The sequence below is a fragment of the Mustela putorius genome, unplaced genomic scaffold, assembly GCF_011764305.1.
Source record: "Mustela putorius furo isolate JIRA1106 unplaced genomic scaffold, ASM1176430v1.1 tig00000788_pilon_pilon_pilon, whole genome shotgun sequence".
Classification (NCBI taxonomy): domain Eukaryota; kingdom Metazoa; phylum Chordata; class Mammalia; order Carnivora; family Mustelidae; genus Mustela; species Mustela putorius.
Window position 1 is genome coordinate 144,971 of NW_025421481.1, and position 24,244 is coordinate 169,214.

General features: G+C 48.2%; 1 protein-coding gene across 5 annotated transcripts in view; it reads right to left on the reverse strand.

Annotated features, from left to right (window-relative positions):
- The window catches only part of RFX4 (regulatory factor X4), a 156,603-nt gene that overhangs the window by 71,701 nt on the left and 60,658 nt on the right, over positions 1–24,244 (reverse strand). For 4 of the 5 annotated variants that reach the window (XM_045084750.1, XM_004743066.2, XM_013051553.1 and 1 more), the window contains exons 5-7: positions 6,444–6,505; positions 1,855–2,068; positions 172–249 (exon numbers count right to left, since the gene is read on the reverse strand). In XM_045084750.1, coding sequence (XP_044940685.1) covers positions 172–249; positions 1,855–2,068; positions 6,444–6,505 — 354 coding nt within the window. Of the gene's footprint in view, positions 1–171; positions 250–1,854; positions 2,069–3,738; positions 3,889–6,443; positions 6,506–24,244 lie in introns of those variants that run through there. The other variant, XM_004743067.1, reaches the window with a different exon arrangement.

A 24,244-nucleotide genomic window follows, 5' to 3' on the forward strand; every position in this document is an offset into this window, starting at 1 on the left:
GGGGGTAAGGACAGCACCTGCTTCCCGGGATCACCAGCAAGATGATGGGAGCTGACGCACCACAGGGGTTTCCCAAGGCCCGGCACCCAGTAGGGGCTCTCAAAACAGGAGCTCCTGCTACCATGATATTTTAATACAGAGTGTTCTGTGGCTCAACCTTGACCGACCTACCTCATCAAAGTTGGCTCGTATTACAGTGTCCAGTATTCTCTGACAGTGTGTTCTGTACATCATAATAAAGGTAGAGACCTGTGGGGAAAAGGGGGGTCAACAATAAAAGCATAATTAATAGACATTACCACTGTCTCCCCTTGGAATTTCAATTTTCAAGTCGTTTATTCCCTGTTGAGGGGATGAAATCCACTTAACACCTACTCATCCTGTAAGACCCAAGTAAGTCTGATTTTCCTTTGTGGTTCTCTCTGGCCCTGGGGTCCCTCCTCTGTGCTTCTGGACATGTCTCTGTCCAGCAGAGCACCTGCCCTGGGATCCAGTGGAAAGCGTGGGCTTCTCTCTCTCTCTCCCAGTCCCCACACCTGAGACCATGGGCCCTGGGAAAATTTAAATGGCATATTATTCCTACTCGTGTATCTAGCGCTTTGCACGGCCCCTGGCCCACCACAGAGTTCAGTAGGACGTTATTAGATTCTCCTCATCAGCTGAGATACTGAAGAATTAAAACCCAATGAATACTTATAAGAAGGATGTTTGCCAAAAATCACAAAAAGACATTCAGAAATTTCCTGGAATCTGCTCAGTAGAAGAACATCTCCAGATCTATTTATCCAAGAATTTTAAAGCTACAATATAGGAAGTTTATTGATATATTTTTTAAAAAAGCAACTTTAAGGGGAAAAAAGTTACTAGTTCTTAGATTTAAAGCATTTACAGATACTCATCTGGCTCCAGAATGCAGACATGCATTCATTTATGTAAACTTGTGCACGGACATCCATCTCCCCGCCTCGACCATGAAACTCCTGGGAGCAGGATTCATGCCTCAGTTACAGCGTGTCCCAGCTCCCAGGGGATCCGTAGACAGCAGACGCTCAGCATTTGCTAGTGCACTGGGCTGTGTCAAGATACTGAGGTGAGAGATGTATTTCCAGGCATTTTCTCCAAATGCCCTATGACCCAAACTATCTGACTCACGGTACCCTATAAAGTCTTCTTTGTCTATGGGACTATGATTTCACCACATCCTCTGCAGCACACAGGGACACCAACTCAATCCTATTAAAAAAACCGATCCACAATCTAGAGCTAAAAGGGTTCTTCCTTCGTGACATGAGACAGTGTGGCAACATAGATGAGGAGGTAGGGAGGTTAGATAGGTAGATAAACTTTTTGTTTTAGGAGAGTACTGAATTTGCAGGCAAGTTCTGAAAATAGTATCGGGAGCTCCTATATGCCTCACACCCAGAAGTCCTATTGCTAACCTCTTACATTAGGGTGGTGCATTTCTTACAACTAATGAATAAATTTGGGTACATTATCATTAACTAAGGTCCATATTTTATTCTGATTTCTCTCTTTATATGTTTTAAAATTTTTTTAGAGGGAGAGTGTAAGCATGTGAGTCGGGGGGGGGCAATAGTGCAGAGGGAGAGGGGATGAGAGAGAATCCTAAGCAGACTCCACGCCCACTGCAGAACCTGATGCCGGGCTCGATCCCATGACCCTGAGGATCAAGACCTGAGCCAAAATCAAAAGTCTGAGCCACCCACGCACCCCTCTATCTTTATATTTTTAAAGTCACCATTTTGCACTGAGAGGGAGAGAGGCTGTGTGTGTTGTGAGAGAGAGAGAGAAAGGGAAGCCACCCACTCCCAGCAACACCTCAGATGTGGTCACCTTCTCCTCAGGCAGACTGGCTGGCAGATTCAGATCTTTGACATTTGGAAACTCTGGCAGCAGCGTTCCAAGTTTGGACCGGGGTGAATATGCCACCGTCTGTTTGCTCACTTCTTTCTTGCCTGTCTCGCTCACCCAGGCGGCTCCTTTCTTGGAATACATCACATCATAATACTGGGAGCTCTCCTTCACCGCAATGCCGTAGTAATGATACCTGGGCCAGAGAGGGAGGGGGAGGGGGAGGGAGGGAGAGAGAGAGAGAGAGAGAAGACCCATATGTACTTTATCAAGTGTGGCTTCCAGGGAGGGGGTCCCCAAGGCCAAGGATGGTTGGGCCCACCCTCCCTGGGCTAGAAGAGTTAACTCTCTTGGGAGACTTGACATCTCAGAAATCTAGAATTAAACCAAAGTTCCAAGTTGCCAGCCATCAATCAGGCAGGTAAAAATAACCCAAATTGCCTCCTACAGAAAATGTTAAGTCAAATACTTTGCAAAGCAGAAAGGGGGGGGATGCAAAAAATTTCCATTGGTATTTAGTCTCTTGTATTGTGCCAGTGTGATCTCAGAGGAACAGAACTCGGGGGTCCTTTTCGGTGAAGACCCAAGAAGAAGGGTGTGTTTGCAACCCCTAACTGCACCACTGCCACCAATTCACTGGCCCAGATCTTCCTTAGTCAATAAAGATAGTCTTAACTGGATTTTCAAAAGATACAGTCGGCGGCTTCCTTGGCACTGGATATGTAAAAGGCCGAAACTTTTCATTAACTCAAGTGGGCTTAGTAATAGCAACATTTTCCATGAAGACAGAAGAAGGGACAGAAGCTACATTTTGTTTAGATTCTAGCTACAGAAACTCCTGAGTGCTTGCCCCATGCTAAGCACTTTGCCAACCACTTTACCTACATTTGGACTTTGGAAACTACTACTAGGAGATGGGGATTATTACACAGTCTTTCTACAGATGAGCAAAAGGAAGGAAGGAGGCTTAGGACACGTGCCCTAGGTCATCCAGCTTTCTAGAAGAGGTTCTTGAACACCCGTCTCTCTGACCACGAAGGCACTATGCTGCCCTAGCAGAAAACACCACGGGAGGCGACTACAAACTCTGAGTCACTTACGCAGCGTAATAAAAATACAGATGCCTAGGCCCTTCATAGACCTACTGATTCAGAACAGGGGAGTGGGACGCAAGCATCAGCACTGGGGCAAGCCCCTCGGGTCACTCCGACGCACGTCAGTTTGAGACTGACCAGCCTACTCGGTAGAGCACCTGAATTACATTCCCAGCTCTATGATCCCCAGTCGTGGGAGATGCTGTCACGATTTACTATTACATGACGCTCATCCCAGCAGCTAATGTGGTGCTAAGCACTCTAGACACATTACCTTATTTAATTTCGCAAAACCCCCGTAAATCTGGAATTAACTATTAGCCCCGTTTTACAGACCAGGCAACTAAGGCCTGGGGAATTGAAGTAACCCACCCAAGATCCCCCAGTTGAACAGAGGCAGGATTTGAACCTCTGAAGTGCTTTAACTACTAAGCCAGGGATTCTCCAACTTTAGCTACTAAGAAGAATCACCTACAAAACATTAAAATACAGACTCCTGGGCTCCACCCCACCCCCAAAGATTCTGATTCAGTAGATCTAGAGTAGGTTTCTATAGCCACACGGCAATGCTAGTGGAAGAAATTCATGGACCTCAACTTTCAGAAACGCTGTACAGCACATAAATTACTCATTGCTGCTCGCGGAGGTACGGTTGGGGGTAGTCCTCAAATAATACCGGGAAGAAAGCATTCTGAGTTAGGGGAGAGGCTTCACGGGGAAGGGAGATGAGCACACATAACCTCCCCTCTCCCTGCCCCCCTTATCCTGATACCATTCTGTGATATTTCTGCTTAGTGGGCATCTCGCCTCTATCTGAATGCCTCCTGGGATGAAGAACTCAGGCCCTCCGAAGGCAGCCCAGTTCATTTTGGGTCGGGACAGTTATCAGAAAGTTCTTCTTTGTGTTGAGCTGCTCTCTGTCTTCTGCACCTTCTACTTCCCAACTGTCATAACTGCCAGCGGCAGGGAGAGGTACCCTGGGGCGGGGGAGGGGCGGGTTCCGTGGCTCCAGGACTGTCCTCCAGGCAGCCAGGCGGTTAGGACACGCCTCCTGAACCTTAACAAAGTTCCCCTTTATAATCTCTTGAGATCAAGGGACCGATAGCATATTCAGATCAGACCACTTCTTGATTTTCCAGAGAGTGTGCTGCTGAGAGCAGCCATTTCAGCGAAGCTGTTGCTCTGCTTTGAAAAATGTCTCCGTTTTTTTGTTTCAGTTCTGTAGGATAGGTCAACACAACTCACACTCCCCCCTCCCCCACCATATATTCTGTCAAGGTAAATTTGCTGAGGGATTTTTTTTCTCCTAAGGCCAACTGGCAGGTTGGAGATGAGAGCTTCTTGTTACCTTTCAAACGGTTGAAAGTGTGGACCAACCTGGGCAGGGGGGGGGTTCCTTGTGGAAGGGATACCATGCAACTGACACCACGGAATTTTTAAAAAAGATAGTGCCCAGTTTGCCTATTTCTGGGTTAAAGAAGAAGAAAACCAAAAACAAAAACAGGTTCTCACATGTAGGCAGAAGGTAACTCTCTCCAAGTTTATAAAGGATGGGAAACAGTTCTATTCCATCTTTACCACCTTTCCTCCCCGTCTCTACTATGGTGCTATTTTTGCAGTCTTATTTCTACTCCTCTCTCTTAGAGATGAGCAAAAATGTATTAGACCCAGGGACTTTTCAAAGACCCACTCATTTCCGTTCATGCAACACTGTTCCTACCAATCTGAGGACTGAATTGCCCATTGTGTGCCAACCCCTGGGCTTACCAGCAAATAAGTAAGGAGGGGTGTGGTTTTGTACTCCCTACTCTTACCAAGGCTGAAGGCTCACTTTTAAACAAATACTGGATTTTTTTTCCTTACAGATGAGATTTGTACTTCAGAGCAGTTACTTTGGAAAATTATTAGAAATTTATTCCAAAATATCTCCTGCTCAAAATATTTCTGTAAAGCTCATTGGAAATTGCCCCAAGAGCTTCTGAGCCACATACACACAAAATGAGTCTTGTTATTTTCTAGAGCTTTACTGCCCCCCCCACCAAAAAAGGGGTTTTCCCAGTTTGATCACTTTTTTTTTTTTTAAGATTTTATTTATTTGACAGACAGAGATCACAGTTAGGCAGAAAGGCAGGCAATGGGCATGGGGGCGGGGTGGGGGGGGAGGTAGGCTCCCCCCTGAGCAGAGAGCCCAATGCGGGGCTCAATCCCAGGACCCCAGGATCATGACCTGAGCTGAAGGCAGAGGCTTTAAGACACTGAGCCACCCACGTGCCCCTGATCACCTTTTTTTAAACCTAACTTGGCTCCAAAGTTAAATCCACCTGGGGAGGACAGGAATGCTGCCCAGGGTCAGGAGGAGCAGAGGGAGTTGGGGGACATTACGGGACATGCTGCTTTTTGAAGTATAACCCTCAGTTTCAAGTCTTAACAAGTCCTATATAGTTGTTTTTTGTTTTTGTTTTCTTTTTAAGTGTCAATATTTTGTGTATCAGTATGTGCTGATCTGCTACTGGACATGGTCAAAGCATTAGAAATGCTACATAATAAGGCACCCTCTAGTGGAGTCACCGTGTACATCAACATAATAAAGGTTCTGAGAAGTCCTGCATAAAGGAACCTGTTGAATGAACTCCATGCTTTCCAAACGTATGTGGCAAACAGAGCTTTTCCACAGAATACCTGTTAATATCCAATAATTTTTGAAACACCCTTTGAGGCAAACCTTCTAAATCAGATTTTAGTGAAGGCTACGCAGTGAAGGCAGAGATTCCCTCCCCACAACTCCCGCGTAGGAGAAGAGGTCCATGCATCCTTCTAACTTTCCAGGACTCTTCCCAAAGGGCCTTTCCTGGGCTACCCTTTCTAAGCTAGGCCACTCTCCTTTGCTTATTTCCTATGACAAGCCTCTTTGTCACAATCTGTGTATCTTGTTTTGATCTGTTTTCCCCACCAGACTATACCCTCCGGGAGGGCAGGTGATGTGCACCTGCTCTGTCCATGAGACACACAGAAAGTGTGACAGCAGATACGGGCTGGCTGCTTGACGGCATGCCCTGTGTACCAGGGTCTGGCTGGACCCCTCCACCCCATCTCTTTTGCAGGGATTGGTGCAAGTAGCTTCTCTGGTCAACCGGATACTATCAGAGTAGAAAATGTGCTCAGCAAAGCAATCCAAGGAACTAGAGATTGTCCACGAAGCCTCCAGTGCTCTTCTAAGTGATGGCCGAGACCATTTGACAAAAACACCAAAAGGCAGGGTGGCCCAAAGTCAGATTCCTTAAAGCAGCTGGCTGGGCCCGATTGCCCTGGGCCTTCTCACAGCCTCTCTGTCAGAGGCCCTGGGAGAGCGGGCCCTGCTGTCTTCTCTGTGCCAGACCCAGACTTCCCGCCAGGAACGGAGCTGGGGATAAACAGCCCAGAGTGCGGATCTGACTCAGAGACACGCGCTCTGTGGACGGCACGGCGGCTGGTGCTTACTTTGACTGTCCTCGGGTCCCAAGTCTTCTGGTGGTTAGCTGAGGAAACTGCTGCCTTATGATCTGTAAGTCAACACAAGAATCAGTTACCCATGGGGAAAAGGTGGGAGCATAGTCACTGCGTTTTACAAACAATAATCCAAAGAAAAGGGAAAACATGACCCTGACTGCAATGACTTCTTGGCAGTCGGTAGGGACCCTGGAGAAGACACCAGTGCTGGGAGTGGGGCGGAGGGGACGGAGCATGGGAGTGACCGTGAGGCCCTGGACTCTGAGGGGTCTCACTCGGCTGCCCTGTGCTTTGCCCTCCTGCTCACAATGTGGGGGAAGTGCGTGCAGAAAGTGTCTGCCCTGCTGCTTAAAGCCTTCAGATGGATTCCATCGTGCCTGGAACGAAGACCCACCCTTGGCCTCTGTCACCAGCCCCTGCTCTTACCTCCTGGTCTTCCTCTCCTCTGACTCACCCTTACTCAGCAGACTGCAGCCACGCTGGCTTTTTAAATTCTTTTCCCTATTTCTGAAACACACCAGGCTCACTCCCCCTGGGCGCCTTTGTAAGGCAGCTCCCTCCTTCCCGGAATGCGACCTCATCCACATCCCCACTCGGCTTACAACATTCAGATGTCTGCCCGGTGACCTTCTCTGACCAGCCAGGGGGGAGGAGAACCAGCAGTCCTTTACCATCTCGTGGCCCTGCTTCGTGTCTTCTTCTTACTCTGAACACTGAAACTATCTTGGCACTTGCTCCCTGCGTGCCGATTTTCTGCCTCCCCTGACTTGAATGTAAGCTCCCTGAGAGCAGGGACCTGGCTCTGCGCTAGTTGCTGAATGCAGGGATGAAGCCCCACCCCCGCCCAGGGGTCTGATCCGCTCATGCGCAGTGTTGCCTGGTACAGTCCTGAGGATTTGCAGGCAGCTTGGAAGCAAAGCCATCTGCCAAGGTGAAGACACAACCAGCAGGCCTCAGCCTTGGTGTTCACAGAGATGATGTTTGTGGAGAGGCAGGGGGAGGACGGGGTTCTGTGGAAGGGCTTTGGAGCTGGGCTACCTGGGTTAGAGAGATCGAAACTTAGCCATTTGTTGGCAAGTCAACATTCAAATGACTCAGTTTCCTCATTTGTACAATGGGAATGATAATAACCCCGACCTTAGAGAAGTCTTGTAAAATCTGGTAGCAAACGTATGCAGATAATTTACAACAATGCTTTGCACTTGGTAAGGACCCAGTAAAAATTATCCGTTAGTACCATGGATTATCCTGATAATTTATTCCCTTTTACTTCAAGGGACTTTTCTCCTCTCACCAAACTCTTCCAGCCTCCCTCCTCTTCTAGTACCTCACCAAGCAGGCAGGCATGGTCAGAGAGAGCCGGCCTGCTGGCTGCCCTTTGTGAGATGAGACCGAACTGCCGACTTCCCACGGGCGGGGCGTCAACACTGCGTGCCTTTCAAGGACGTGGGGGAGTCTCTCCTGATCCACCCCCATTCTCTTCCAGCCACACTGATGCTCTCACTAATGGATCTGCTCAGCCACTCGACAGACACTTACTGAGACCCTGCTAGTTACTTGAACTTGGACGTGCTGTTTAACTTCTCTGTGCTTAGCTCCCTCCTCTGAAACCTGGGGACACTGGGGTTTATATGCTCCTCCCCAGATCCGAGGGATAGGTGATGGTGGCCTCAACTAAGTCAGCATCAGTGGGATGGAAGGAAGTGGACAAATTAGAGAGAAATTGAGACTCTGGAATGGGTGCCATGAAGGTTGACCATTTCTGTTCATTAGGAAGCTGTCTCCAGTGTGAATAATGGGGCAGGTTTTCCTCATTTGAAAATGGATAAAAAAAAAAAAAAAAAAAAAAAAAAAAAAAAAAAAAAAAAAAAAAACCAAGCAGAAAAACATGCATTGCTTACAAGAATGGTTAGAAAATCTAATAAGAGAACATGACGATACCACTTTAGGAAATAAAAAGGGCTTCTAAAATGTTATCTGATAGTGATGATGCTGCAGGAAACAATGTAGTCATTCTTTGAAATCTTGGAGGACATCACATCTGTATCTGACACAGACCTGGTTTCTTTCAGCCTAACTCCTGGAAGCTGCGGCGATGGGCTCTCACTTTGTCTATGTCCCTCTCAAACGGCTGAGACCTGAGGAAAAGCAGGATTCGGGGAGGGGGGTTCTGAATGGGGTCAGGGACAGGGCTTTCTACGTGATCTGCCCATGATCCGTGGCATGGTTTGGTTGGCCTCACAACGTCTGGCCAAGGACGCCCTCGGACTTTCATCACAGAACTTGTCTCCCCCCCGAACTGCCCAGATACAAAGCAGCTGTTCGTGAAGCTGCAGTACTGACCATTTCTAGATATGCGGATAGAGATCGCAGAGAAATACAGAAAGCAAGAAGATGGATGGAGTCTGCACTTGGTTAAACATGGGATTATGATTTGGGTTCAGAGTTTCCTATCTAGCCACTACAATAAAGTTGCAAGAGCCCCAGTCCCCACAAGATAAACACTGATGAGTTGCTTTGGAAAAAGCAGAGATTTTTCTTCATTTTAGTCTGGGAGATTCCCCCCATACAGCAGGCACAACAGGAAGATACCATGTTCAATGCTCTAATATCAGCAGACATTCGGAAAAGAATGTCAGGTGCTTTCCAAGGTGTGGCAAGACTGAGGTTCTCACAGATTGCTGGTGACACAGTTTATGGGTACAACCCTTCACAATATACATACGTATATTCACAAAACATACATACATACCTTTCGGTCTATGAAATCCCAGTAACTAATCTGAAGTAACAAAAAGCTTTGTGCAGGACCACTGGTAAGAGATCCTGCAGAGGAACTGGAAGAGGAACTGGAAACAGTGTAAGTGTGTATGGCAGGGAGCTGGCTAAATGATCATATGTGCACTCAACGGACCACGATGCAGGCATTAAAAATGGTGGTAACAGGGGCCACTGGGTGGTATGGTCAGCTAAGCGTCCCAGTACCACTCTTGGTTTTGTCTCAGGTCCTGATCTCAGGGTTGTGAGATCAAGCCCCAGCTCAGGCTCCAGGCTGAGTGGAGAATCTGCTTGAGATCCTCTCTCTCTCTCTCCCTCTGCCCTTCCTCCAACCTCCCCTTCTCAAATAAATCTTTAAAAAAAAAAAATGAGAGTAACAAATACTATGTCACAGCACAGGAAGTCTATGTATGACATAATGATAAATGAAATAGCATCCCTCAGACTACGTTGATGCTATGCTTATAATTTATTTCACAAATATAGGAATGGAAAGGGAAGAAGGAAAAGTAAAAATGGCTATTGTTAGGTTAGTAGGATCGTGATGAGAACAAAAAGATTTTTCTTTAACATTTTGTACAAGGTCAACATTTTCTGTAAATAAAAAAGGGATTTTCTTATTGCAAATATTCCTAATTGACAAAAGAAGTTCAAGATGACCTTGAAAGAAGCACCAGAAATCTTCCACAAGGTTCTGGTGGCTCTTTTACTTTTCTTAAAAAAAAAAAAAAAAATCATGGCCTATTCCCTGAAAACCATATGTAGATAATCAAAAAGTAGCATTTTGGGGACACCTGGGTGGCTCAGTTGGTTAAGCGGCTGCCTTCGGCTCAGGTCATGATCCCAGCGTCCTGGGATCGAGTCCCGCATCGGGCTCCTTGCTCCACGGGGAGCCTGCTTCTCCCTCTGACTCTGCCTTCCACTCTGTCTGCCTGTGCTCGCTCTCGCTCGCGCTCTATCTCTGACAAATAAATAAATAAAATCTTTAAAAAAAAAAAAAAAAGTAGCATTTTGTTGTTGTCATTGTTGTTCCTAAGCCTGATCATACATGACTGAAGAGAATGGGCAAATTTCTGAATCTTTCTACATACTTAGCCAAACGGCATCCTACATGATGTCCTGGCCCCAGGCTAAGGTACCAGGGCCGCAGACTCTGGTCTAGAGATGTTCCCGAAAGCCCCCAGGAAACAAGGACAGATTTCTGAAGCTGGCTGTTCTACCTCCAAGAGGCAATAAAGCATACAGTGCATTTGAAATTCTCCACGCTGTGGTCTTGGGGAATTATCGAGTTGTGGAAGGGGGCCTCTGACTCCATGAATCAATGAATCCTACGATTTCCTTGCTGGCCTATGGGTTTTACTTGCTCCTTTTGAACACTGTATGGGTCAATACGTGCCATTTTACCAACTCCGTGGCCGGCACCAGCCTCCGCTGAGTCACCCAAGACAGAAGCAGGAGAGATTACACCCTTCCCGACACCGCACAGCCCCATGTCCTACCGATTCTGACGAAGACACCCACTGAGCCTGGTCACCTCTCCCTGTCCCCCCAGCCATTGCCCTCACCTGCCGCGACCCCTCACCGGGACCCACAGCCTCACCCTCCGAACTGCCTGGCCTGCCCCCAGTCTTGCTGCCCAGCCCAGCACCGCCTTTCTAAAATCCAAATATGATCATTTCATTTACATGTTGAAAATGCTAGATGCGTCCTCATGGCCTACACGGGATAAAAATCCAGCCTCCTCAGGCTGGTCCATGAGGCCCTCTGTGATCTGCCCCAGTCCAACACCTCAGCCTCAAATCCCGCTACCCAACCCCCTACATGTCTCCTGAGCTCCAGGCACACGCTGCTTCCCTCTGCCTGGAACACCAGACCCACGCTGTGCCCCGTTCACACTGGAGGAACTCCTCTCTTTCTTTGAGCCTGTGCAATTCCCCTGGGACCTTCCCACATGACCTCAGATGCTCCCGTCTCCATTTCCCTGGCAAAGGGCGAAGCTGTCGGTATGGTGGTTAAGCACACCTGCTTTGGGGTCAAGTCCTGGTTCAGGCACTCTGCCAACAACTTTACGTGTATTATCTTAGTTAATCATTACAGCGGTCCAGGTTCCACTGCTACACCCTCGTACAGATGAGGGAACAGAGGCTTGGAGAGCCTAAGTAGCCCACACAGAGCCACGCAGCTCACGAGACGTGGACCCAGGATTCAAAGGCACCCAGTCTGACTCAACATTACCATGACACTACTATTGCCTCTGAATGAATGAAAGGGTCCTAGGGCCCCCTCATCCCCTCTTTTAACAGCAACCTTTTTTTTTTCCCTTTTATGTCATATTCCTGCATTTACACATCAGGTGAGGAATGAAATGATTACTTGTTCCCATCGGCTCTTCAATGAGGATTCCAGTTTGCCTCACTGTGACACTCTTGGCAGCGTTCTGGTGGCCTCTGCTATGAACAGCCGCTGAGGGCCCAGGCCCCAATCCCCCAGGGAAAGGGAGAAACAGCTGACAGGAGGGTGACAGCTGCCGGCCAGTGATACCCGCAGGTGTCTCCTCTAGATTCAATCCACCCGCCTCCAGTAAAGTGAAATCTGGCAATTAAACACGTCTTCTGCTTAATAGAAATACTCAGTAAGCAAAAGTCATTCTGTTTGGACGATTCAGAGTGCCCTGACGGACTGACCGAGAGAACAATCCAGATCATTACCTGTCTCCTCAGAGGCCTCTCTGACAATTCTCCACGCCAGCTGCCTGAGCAGAGACTCCTTCTTCTGGAGCTCAGATGCACTGTGCAACGCCTCGCTCCACTGCCAATTTTGCTCTCACAATGTCCTTGCGTGACCCCGTGCTCCATCCAAATTGAACTACTTGGCGCCCGCCAGTTCTCCGAGTGCCCCCCGACCTGCCCCAGGAACCATGTTCCAGCATCTTCCCCCCGTAGCAGTCCCCGGGCACCCAGCATGTACATGGCTCCCACACCCCTTTCCTGATTCTCCGGCCAGATAAGCGCTCTCCCTGCTCCAAACCAGGACTGCGCCCGCCACTTCCAATCTGTGCCCAACGTCCATCCTCCCTCCATCGTGAACATACCCGGACGCTGCTGACATCCTCCCGTTACCACCAATCCCAAGGCCGCGATCTCGAGCCTGGATTGTGAACATGGTCTCCTCACCACATCCGCTTCCAATCATGGCACCACGACCACTTCTCCGTGAACCCCCTAGATGAAGTCCACACCCACCCGTCCTGCTAGACTGGCCCGGCCTTCATTCTAGCTCACCGCTCCCCTCTTCCTCTCTCGGTCCCCAAGGCCATATGCAACTTCTTTCAAGTTTCGAGAATACACTGCGCTCTCTCCTACTCCAGCTTTCCCTGCAGGCTGTTCTCATTTTCTGGAACCCTCTCCCCATGCCCTCATGGCTGCCTCTTGTCTACTCACCTTTGAAATATTAACCTCTACCTTATACCTTTCCAAAAATCTTCCTTGGGCCACAGTTGGGTTGAAGGGACTGTAGTTACATGGTTCACAGGACCCACTTATCCAGCTTTTAATACTTTCAATCTTCCTCTCAGCCCCACCAAGTCCTTGCCTCGGCCCATGGGACTCTCCAGGAATGGGACCTGCAGCCTTGTCTCCTTGGCTCTGTCCATGTTCGACAAGCTACAGCCTCAACTACAACTGGTTGCCTGCCGGTGCATAGTTAGGATTCACGCAACAACAAACATTTACTGAGCTCTTCCTACACACCAGACATTTGGCCAGGCTGAGGGACACCACACTGAGCTGAACAGAAACAGCCTTTGTTTAGGAAGCCTACACCTAGTGGGAGAAGACCAAAAATAAATACATTAAAAAGTCGATATTATCTTATATCAGGTAAGTGCTACGGAGAGAAACAAAAGGAGCAGGGGGAGGGGAAGGGGAAATGTGGGGGTGGGGCTTATTTTTTAGGGTGATAAGGGCTAAGTACTAGGCATTTGAGGGGTGATCTGAAAGAAGTGAGGGAATGAACCTTCTGGATCTCTAGGCGAGGGAGGGTGCAAGCCCAGAGAACAGGCAGTGCAAAGACCCTGAGGTAGGTGCTTGTCTGACGCGCATCAGGAAGAGTGAGGAGTCCAGTGAGCACTTTCTGTGCTCAGGAGAGCAGAAAATGAGGCCGGGAGGCCAGGAGGGGTGATGGAACACAGTTCACACGGGGCCTTGTAGGCCTCTGTGAGCATTTTTGCTTTTACCCTTAATGAGATGGGGAGACGTCAGAGGGCTCCAAGAAGAAAAAAGGAAACAAGGCTGACTTAGCTTCCCAAAGGATGGCTCTGGCTGCTGGGTGGAGAAAGGACCATAGGGGCCAAGCGTGGAAGCAGGGAGGCCATTAAAAGGCCACTGTGTAGTCCCCAGAGGAGACATGACAGCTCAGCACATTAACTCGGCGATTCAGTAAATGAAAGAATAAGTGAGTATCTCTCTTGGGCTGGCCACGGACATTGCTTCCGATGTCCTGTTGACATAAATCATGCTATGAGCGGTACCTTTTGCAGAATGATTTTGATTTTTATTGCTAGCATTTTGGAGGTTCTCCCCTTATTATAGTTTCTCAAGTGTGGAGCTGCTTGATTAAAGGGGAGAAACATTTCAACGTTCGTAAAAGATACCATCAAGTTGCTTTCCGTGAAGGGTAAAAGGCGATTATCTGTGCTAAACTGAGGAGCCAAAAGAGACCTTCCATTTGACATCCGGCCTCTTGTCTGTAAAACGGGGATAAAACACTTGCTCAGCTAACCTCGCAGGCTTACAGCAAGGCTCTGCCTCCACGGGCTCTCCTGGCGCCACAAGGGGGGCACTGACCCGCTGAGGGGCAGGGGGCTGGAGAGAAGAGACCACGTGTGGTCACACTCCCCTCTCTGTCTCCTCAAACCTCTCCTGCATTCTCTTCACTGACGGAGTTACCCTTTGATGGGTTTTTGGAGGATCCAACTCGTTTTTTTCAAGCTCTTGTGGTATATCCAGGTCTCCCAAGCAAGATATTTGTGCTGCTAGAATATTTAGTTCCCTTTGGGAAAATACTTTTCATCTAGAAGTACTGGAAGGCCAAGCCCTCCCCTCCTCCTCCAAAAGAGGGAAAGGTAATTTCAAACAGAGAACTAAGAGGAAGGGCTGGGGGCCGAGTAGGGGGGGGTGGGGGATGGGGGGTGGGGGATGGGGGGAGGCGCGGCTGGACCGCAGCCCCTTCTGCCCAAATGGAGGTCAAGACTTTTCCCACTCTGCGCACAGAAAGGGCTGTTACAGCCACAACAAAAACCTGTGGGAAGGGGGTTTACTGCTTTTTTTATTTTTTTCCCAGTGTTTCTTATGGGCAGCAAATTACAAATTATTGTCCTCTCTTTTCACCAGATAATCAGCTGGTCCCAGAACCTGAAAGCCCCGCACAGTTTGGTTTGAGTCTCAAAATGCGGAGTCGGTTGAGCACCACTAAGGCTGTTCAGCTTTTAATTTCTGGAGCAAGACTCAGCCAACAGCCAAACACTTTTGTGGAACTGTGAAAGCTGAGTTGCGCTGTTTGATAAATGAGCAGACGGCAGGCAGCCCCTCTTTCTCTTTTTGTATGGATTCAATGAAGCCTGCCTAAAGAACGCCACATGCTGTTCTAGCTACTGATCTAACATTCCGCAACATCCCAGCCTTCCAAATTCCCTTTAATTACTCAGGAATCCCCCCTTCTCCCTTTCAGCCTAGGCAGCCAGGCTGGGGCAGGGGGCTCCGTGGGGCTCAGAGTGGGAGGCAGAGCAGCTCTGCCCATCTCCCCTCCCTGGAGCCTCCGGGATTCTTCTCGGTAGTGGTGGTGGCGGCGGCAGCCAGGTTATCTGTCTCCCTCGTCCACGCTTCTCCCCAGCCACCAATACACTGCTCCAGGTCGGAGGAAACTCCGCGTGGGGGCTACCCTGACCTCATCTTGAGGGTGCAGTTTTGAAATAAATGTGAGTTTTAGGCATATGTTTCTGAAATGGCATATTCAAATCACTGGCCTCTTTTAAGATGGGGGAGGGGAAAGGGGAGGCGCCACCCACTGTGCGCCAACAAGGACCAGGCACCAGATGGGGTATTTTACACACAACGTTGATTTTATCCTAAAAATGACACTGGAGGGAAGTATGAAGATTCCTGTTTCACAGATGAGGTACTGGGATCTATGGCCATTCAAGGCCGCTCAGATTCACAAACTCTGCCAGTGGGAGAAACGGGATCCCAGGTCCACTGTCTCTCCTGTTCCTCAGTATGGCTGGCACCCATGGGAGCCAGCAAGGGGTATGAGACCCCTGATGTCCTCTCTAGATGCTGCCTCAAGGGACACCTTTGGAGCCACTCCATCTCCTTAGTCTTACAGACTGGCTTTGTTTGACTTTGACCTCAAACCGTATGATCTTGATCCAGCTTAGTCTCCAAACTTAGTCACCAGGGATGGCTCTGAAAAAAGGCTTGGTTGTTTCCAAAAATTCAATCCACCCTCAGCAGGCAAAGATCTGCCACCAACAAGAACCAGTCCAAAAGGAGTTTCAAGGTAATGGGATAAGTGCAGATCCTCCCACACTTTGAAGGAGAAAACTTCTGTGGCTAGAAAGAGTCAAGTGTGCTTAAAATAAGAGCTGTGAGGGGCGCCTGGGTGGCTCAGTGGGTTAAAGCCTCTGCCTTCAGCTCAGGTCATGATCCCAGGGTCTTGGGATCGAGCTCCTAGTCGGGCTCTCTGCTCAGCGGGGAGTCTGCTTCCTCCTCTCTCTCTCTGCCTGCTTCTCTGCCTACTTGTGATCTCTGTCTGTCAAATAAATAAATAAAATCTTTAAAAAAAAAATAAGAGCTGTGAGTCTTAGTTCAGAGGTTACTTGGGTGTGGGAAGAGAAGAGGGACAATTCAAATAGCAAGAAATGAGAAATCCAGTACCGTGACAAGTTGTTGTTTTGTAACTGTATACTGCAAAAGTCTTGTGCCTTCTCTTAAAACACACACGCTATTTTGTGAGCACAAGAAAGAAATGATGAGGGATCCTGACTCGCTAAAGGAATTAATACCGTCACAACTTTAAGTCTGAAAGTGAGATATGGACTCACTGTCTTTGTTGACAAGAAACCTCACCCCTTTAACAGAAAAGAGAATAAAAATTAAATCTGGTACTACCAATAAGGATTTTTAAACAGCCTACCTCAATTCTTTCATTTTGAAATGGGTGTTTGCCAGAGTGGTTACACGATGCTGTATAACCCTCACCATTCAATGGTTTCTTTGTCACACCTGCTGGGCACTAGGTACTTGGTGGTGGGGGGGGGGGTCAATGGGAGTAGGATACTGTAGGTTCATAGGAAATCCCCCAAGAGCAATTTCAAACATTCTCAAGAAACTCCTATCTAGTGCAATGAGACAGGAATGGAATTTCAAATCACGCGTATGGATGGATGCAGGACTTTGTGGACACCCCCAGGGCCAGGAGGGTAGTAGCTACTGTGTTGCCCCTTAAGAAGTACCATGGATGACAATTCCAAGAAGTCTCAGATTCCGTAGGTGAGCCCAGCATCGTCCCGAGGCTGCCTTGGTGACGTGTCACGTGTGAGAGTATGAGAAGAGCCAGTCGTCACACGCCGACTTACTTGGAATGAGGTGAGTTACATAAGCAGCAGGTTAAGTCAAACCTGGAATAACTCTGAGGGCGATAACAAGAGCGGGTGAGGGTGGCAATGGCAGCATGTGTGCGAGCAGGAAATTTTTAGAACAATTGTTCTCAAGATTGTTCAGGAGGAAGAGTCGAAACATCGATGCTGGCGGTGATATATTAAAAACATGTAGGAAAGTCATGAGCGGTTGCCATGGTAAACTGAAATCATGATTCCAGCTCCCGTGGCGTCAGTGTTTGTATTTACCAGGCGCTGAGCCGAGGAAGCCCCTCTGACCGCCATCACGTCAACATCTCTCCACATGGTCGCTGTCACTGTCCCATTCTGTGGATGGGAAATGGAGGCCCCAAGTGATTCAGAAATTGTCTGAGCTCATGCAGCGGGGAAATGGTGGAGACGGGATCTGAGCCCCCACAATCTGACTTCTGAGCTCTCACACGGCACGACAGGAGAGACACCTGAAATAACAAACTATGGGACCTGGGGTGACATCAGACCTCCTGACACAGACGCTCCACAGCAGGTACTAAAAGTGGAGAAAAACATGCACGAGAATTTAAAGTTGAGAAACTCTATCGATGTACCGAAGGGTTTCCTTTGAAAACTGGAAAGAGACCGTTCCTGAAGGATCCTAATGTCCCAAGAGCACCTTTATCTTGGTCAGTGGCCCCGCATGGGGGTGCACACGACCCCAGGCCGGGGTGGCCCGTCAGCGCTCTTGAGGAGAGACGGCAAAGTCAGAGGAACCTTTGGTTCCCTCTCCGTTCAAGGTATATGCAGCTGCCCCAAGCATGGGTCCTCAGAACATGCTGGGCGATTCTTGACTTTGCTCAATCATGGCCAGCCATGAGGAAGGAGCCAAATATGTACGGAAAAGCCACCCACAGCCCAAATTGCCAATGCCTCAAGTCCTCAAGGGGAAAAGGCAGGCTATCAATGAACCCAATTCATACATCCGGCACCCCAGCTTCCCCTTCTTCAGTCTCTCTACTGCTTCCTGGTGTCCCCCACCCCAAAGCCCCAGCCCTGCCAAGACACATGTGACCTCAGGAGAACCACTCAGTCCCTCTCTCCATCTCCTCAGCTAGAAAAGGAAGGTGGTTGGGTCCCACCAACCAATCTCTAAGGCCCTTGAATAGCTTGAACACTTTCCATTTGAGATCTTAGTAACCCATGCGTATTAATGAATTATCCGGCTCTGTTCTAGCTGCATTTCCTCAAGAAAAGGAACTGAGGATTCTGAGACATCAACAAGTCTTCAGGGGACATGCAGTTTTGAGGTGACCTGGCCTTTCCATGTATTCAAATTACTCTGTGTCACAGCTGTCCACGAATCTGTCTCTCGCTGACACGTTGGACGGTGCTGACTGTAAATCACGTTACCCTGCCCGAGCCTTAAGAGATCGCATTGTGCTGCCTCTGTTCCTTCCCATGGGCTCCTAATCTGAGGGTGTTTGGTACACGTTTTCACGATCCTGGGTTCCATTTCATAGTGGATACACAAGGGCCATGTAGGGAAAAGGGGTCAACAGGTTCCCCCTTGTAGCTGGGAGACGAGTAAGTCCCGGAGACACCAAGGTCAGCACGGTGGCTATTGTCGACTTGCTGGACATCTGAAAGCTGCTAAGACAGTGGACCTTATAGTTCTTATCACCAAAAAGGTTCTAATCACAATAAAAAATTATTAACTACAGTAATGAGAGATGGTACCTAAGCTTGTCTGGTGACTATTTCACAATATACACATATATCAGATCATTATGTTGTACACCTTTAATCAGTTATATGTCCATTACATCTCAATTTTTAAAAAACAGAATACAATGGATTTTTAAAGTGTCATTATGTGGCTAAAATGTCTCATTGTTTCCCCTTTTTTCTTTATTAACCAAACTCTAATTTTTTATTCCAGGGGGCAATGTTCAACAGTTTCCCACTCCCCTGACAACCAGGGGCGGCAGGCAAGATAGAGGGCTCTGGCAAAGCTCCTGAAGACAGCTGATTTGGCTGGAGTTTTTGACCTTTCTCTTCTTCCCCCCATTTTCTCCCACTTGTTGCCTGGAATACAGCCTTTGCCACTTCGGCCCATGAGGTATGAAGTAATGCAAAGTTGGAAGCCATCTGCTACAAAGGCCAGAGCACAGAAAGATCGAAGGTTCCCAGGTCCCTGATGCTCTTCTAGACCTGTAATGGCAGCACTGGGTAATAGTCTCTTAGACTTATTCTACGTGAAGAAAAGCAAAATCACTCATTAATTTATGTCACTGTTTGGGGATGGAGAATAGCATTTTTTTAAAGCCACATTCCCAACATGATTCCCAAGTGTTCCACCTTCTGATTTCCACCCAGGATTTACTTCACAGAGAAGGTTCCAGTGGCCAGAGTCAGCCATGTCAACTTTCAAAATGAACAAACCAACCAGCGTCTAGCTCACAGGGCCATATGAGGAGGACACGAGACACTGCCGTGACTGTTTCTGGCTGCAAAGTACTTCCAGCTCATGTGGTAGAGACCGTTGTATGTAAGTTTCCCATGTGACAGACGGAGGGATGGGGGTACAGAGAGCAAGGGTGATTATCCTCAAGTTTAAGACTCCACAGCTGGCATTACTGGAAACTCCTGGCCTATCGCACACAGTAGAACCTCAACCAAGGCTTGTTAAAGAAGACCTGTTTTTGCCTTTCAACCTCTCACCAACGCATGTAATAGATGCTTGGAAAGCAATCCATCAGTAAGTCAGAGACATACTCTGAGATCTGAGACCCTTTTTTGTTTCTGAAAAAGCTTAGCTTGCTGCTAAGCAGGGATGCTCCATTTTTGTAAAGGTAGAGTTTTTGCTAAGAGTTTCCAAAAGACCAGTGGAGCCGCAGAAAAAAGAAGTATTTGGTGACAGTAAAACACCCTCTTCAGCTTCTGTGGCTCTCACAGGGCTGCTGTGGGGAGAGGATGACTGTGGGTGTCTGGGGCTCCTCCCAGATTGGCCCCGCTGTCCGGCTGCTGCCCCTGCCCCACCCCGAGGAGGCCGCAGTTTCCTCTCTGCACCCCTCCACTCATGGGCATTCCAGCTCAGGGGCACATCTGCCACTGTGCTCTGTGGTTTCCTGTAGGGATATGTCCCTTCTGCAGCCTGCACCCCTCAAGGACAGACTATCTTCTTCTTCTTCTTCTTCTTCTTTTTTTTTTTTCAAGATTTTATTTATTTATTTAACAGACAGAGATCACAAGTAGGCAGAGAGAGGGAGGGAAGCAGGCTCCCTGCTGAGCAGAGTCCGATGCGGGGCTCGATCCCAGGACCCTGAGATCATGACCTGAGCCCAAGGCAGAGGCTTAACCCACTGAGCCACCCAGGCGCCCCAAGGACAGACTATCTTCTTCATTCCAGTTCCCACCTACCCATACAGGGCTGAGGCCACAGCAGGATGAGGTCAATGAATATCTAATAACTGGGTGAACCCAAGTGTTAAGGGGGAAGCAGCATGGGGAATTCTGGCGACAGGGTTCACAGTGCCTAGAACCCTCTGGTGGGGCAAGATGTGGGGGGCCTTTCTCAACTGCAATGACCAGCACACTTGCCCTTGAGAGACAGGCCAAAACTTCACTCCCAAATTCCATCATATAAGAGGTTGCACGTAGCTGCTAATGACCACACCGAAGTCCAAATTCCCATGGTTTTGTTGTCCACATAGACCTACTTCCCGCCTCTAGACATACATACTCTACTCCCCCAAAAATAAATGCTCTGGGTAATGACATAAGTTTAAGTGCCTGGACTCTTGGAGCCAGACTTCCCAGGTTCCCGTCCACTTACCGGCTATGTAGCCTTGGGCAATTTACCTTCCTGGGACTCAGTTTACCCATCTCTAAAATGGGGGGGGGGTCATAGCAGTTCTTACCTCAAATAGTAGTTTGGAGAATGCTGATTTATGTAAAATGCTTACAGCAGTACCAGGTCATAGAAAGCTCTATGTATTTGCGATTTTTATTCATTTTATAAAAAGTCTGAGTGCTGCATTCATAATTAGACATAGCTAAGTACTTCTAACATCTGTTAAAGAGTTACCCATTTTTCTTTAAAATTTACTTATTTATTTGAGAGGGAAGGAGAGTGTGGGCAAGTAGGGGAAGGGGCAGTGGGAGAGAGAGAGTCTTCAAGCAGACTCCCCACTGAGCACGGAACCTGATGTGGGGCTCCATCTCATGACCCATGATATCATGACCTGAGCCAAAACCAGGAGTCAGATGCTTAGCCAACTGAGCCACCCAGCAGCCCCAAGAATGATATGTTAATAGGCTCTGGCAACTTAGCTGGGTATGATGTCGCGGGTAGGTCAACTGATCCCTATGATCTTGTGTTTGTTTCAATGGACAGTTCCATTGTAAAATTTAGTTTACTGCTATTTCTGGAAAACTAGGGTTACTATTTTGGAAGTCTTTTTTCTCAAGCTGACAAGCCTGCAGACTCCAGCAGCAGGAAGAAAAGTTCAAGGAAAAGTAAAGGTCAGATCACGCTTTCTTCTTCCCCACTGCAGGTCCCCAGGCCACACATGGTCAAGGCTGAGCTGGAGGTCAGACAGGCATATTCAAGCGGATTTGAGGTTGCAGGTTTGTACTGGACTGGACTAAAAGAGTCTGAATGTCTAAAAGAGTCTGAATTATTGAAAAGAGGCTTGCTCTTATAATCAATAACCCAAAAGCTCTTAAACCTGCCCTGAAACTATCAGGGTCAGGGAAGGAGGCCTGGCCAGAACATGGTAGAACAAAGCAAAGTCACTTTCTGTGTGCACACTGCTGAGTTCAGCCTGTCCCATACACTAGCTCCATTTGCGGGGGCTCATCTGAGCATCTCTGAGAGTCGGGGTGTAACAGTCGGTATGCAGTAAGCTAGTCAAAACCCTCTGACACAACTCAGTGGAGGAACAAGAGCGGCCTGGGGGGTAAGTGGTGGAAGGGAGGTCAGCTGCAGAGCCCATCCCTTTAGCCAGTGTGGATGGAGATCCATAGGGTCCCCCAAACCCATGAGCCCAGCAGAGGTCACTAGCAGGAGGAGACCTTGCAGGGCACCAGCTGCTCAGAGTGACTCCCGTTGACTTTCCTCCTTCCGCTCTTCTCCGACATCCCTCTGGCCCAGCTCTGGAGAAGTCGGAGGACAGCGGGAGGGCCCACCGTGCCCCCTGGCACAGAGCAAATCCTGCGCCTCACTCAGGAAGGGAGAGACTCTGACTTCCCTGTCAGATGGAGGTTTTTGTTGTTTGTTTGGTTTGGTTTTTGTCTTTTAAAAGATTTTATTTATCTGTAGGACAGAGAGAGAAAGCACAAGCAGAGAGAACAGCAGGCAGGGGGGAAACAGGCTCCCCACTGAATAGAGAGGCTAATGTGGGGCTCGATCCCAGGACCCTGGGATTATGACCTGAGCTAAAGGCGTATGCTTAACCAATTGAGCCCCCCCAGCACCCACAGATGGAGGTTTTAAAGTGGACCGAATGGGACTTTTTCATAGCTGAGGGGGAGTTTTAATTATCCAACCAAGACCAAAATGATGATTAGATGTTATGGGGTTTCTCTGTGATGTCATCAGAGGACAGAGCGGGAAGGCTCAACAGAGGACTCTGGAGGTGGCCCTTCAGAGTACAGGAACACACAACAAGTTTCCCCTGGTACCTGAACAAATTCATCCCTGCTCAGCAAATGGGCTAATGGAAAATGGATACCATGTCTGCTTCATATGGGTCAAACAAATTCACAAGTGTCAAAGGATTCCAGTGTCCTTGTCCATAACATAAGTCATTCAATCTTCAATAAATATCTGAAGATCTATTATGCGCCAGGGGCTATTCTGGGAGCTGGGGATTCACAGTGAACAAAAGAGTCCTCATGGAGCTTCCATTCTAGAGGAGGAGGCAAATAAAAAACAAGCAACTAACATATACGTACACATATATATTTTTTAGTTATGTCATATATATGATAGTTATACAGTTATGTACAGTCTATAACCAGTATATAACTAGTTATATACAGTCTATACTATCTGTAGTATGTAGTGGTAGAATAATAGGCAATGACATGTAGATAACTACCCATGCAACATGTAATACATTAGTTGTAGCATACAGGTAACAGTCGGGACAATGATAAATGCTACTAAGAAAAGCAAAGCATGGGGCGCCTGGGTGGTTCAGTGGGTTAAAGCCTCTGCCTTTGGCTCAGGTCATGATCCCACATGGGGGGGTGGGGGAGGGTCTCTACTCAGCAGGGAGCCTGCTTCCCTTTCTCTCTGCCTGCCTCTCTGCCTACTTGTGATCTCTCTCTCTGTGTCAAATAAATAAATAAAATCTTTAGAAAAGAAAAGAAGAAAAGCATGGTGGGAAACAGAAAAAGCCAGATGGAGGGAGGCCAGTTTTAGATAGCGGCGCCTTTTTCCATTGGTAGAACATGTCACAATTTAAAAAATGTTCTCATAGGCGCTCTGTCATTTTATCCCTACAGTAATTTGTCATTTTATCCCTACAGTAACTACTCCCATCTAGAGGTAAGGAAATGGGAGCTCAGAAAATTCCAGTGACTCCAAGCTGGGTCACCTTCCGTGGTGGCCAGCAGAAAAGCAGGCACAAGACCAGCTCGGCTCGAAGCCTCAGCATTCTCTGCGATGCCTAAATTAATTCTGGGACCCAAAGTCAATACGGTATTACTGGAAGCCAGGGCTTATGGTGTGTGGCCACAGTGCTGGAAAGAGGATCTCTTTCGGCTCGTACTTGGGGCAAAACAGTTGCTGCGCCCTACTCACTTTATCAAGGACGGTATCCCAGCCAGGCGACCCGGCAGGAGAGCCTCGAGGCTGACGTCGGCTTCACTTCAGCCCACTTTGCAAGCTGGGGACGTGGGGGTAGGGTAGGGGGAAGCTGCCACCAGTGACATTTTTCTCTAAACGTGAAGCCCAAGTATTGAACCTTGTCTACTCAGAGTTAAAAGTTCGTAGATGAATCGAAAGTTTGGATGGATCTGTTCAAAGCAAGGCTGCCCAGGATGACAATCCCAGGCTTCACAGAACAACCAATCCCTTTCTGGGGGGGTGGGGGCGGCAGCAGCTGGGAGCCCTCAGGAAGGGCGAGTGTGGCTGGGGCTCCAGCTCGAGGAGTTTAGTGCGGAAACCCTCAGCGGACCCCTTTTGTCCTCTGTGGCTGGAAGGACAGCCCCGGTTCCCAATACATTTGAAATCAATGTCTAGATACCTGCAAAGAGCTCTTCCATTTGTGTTTTTAATACCACTGGACTATGTCCTTGCTTTTGGAATGAAGATAAGATGGCGTTTGGCTGCCTTTTCAGTGACTATTTTGGAAGCAGCTGACATTATAATTCT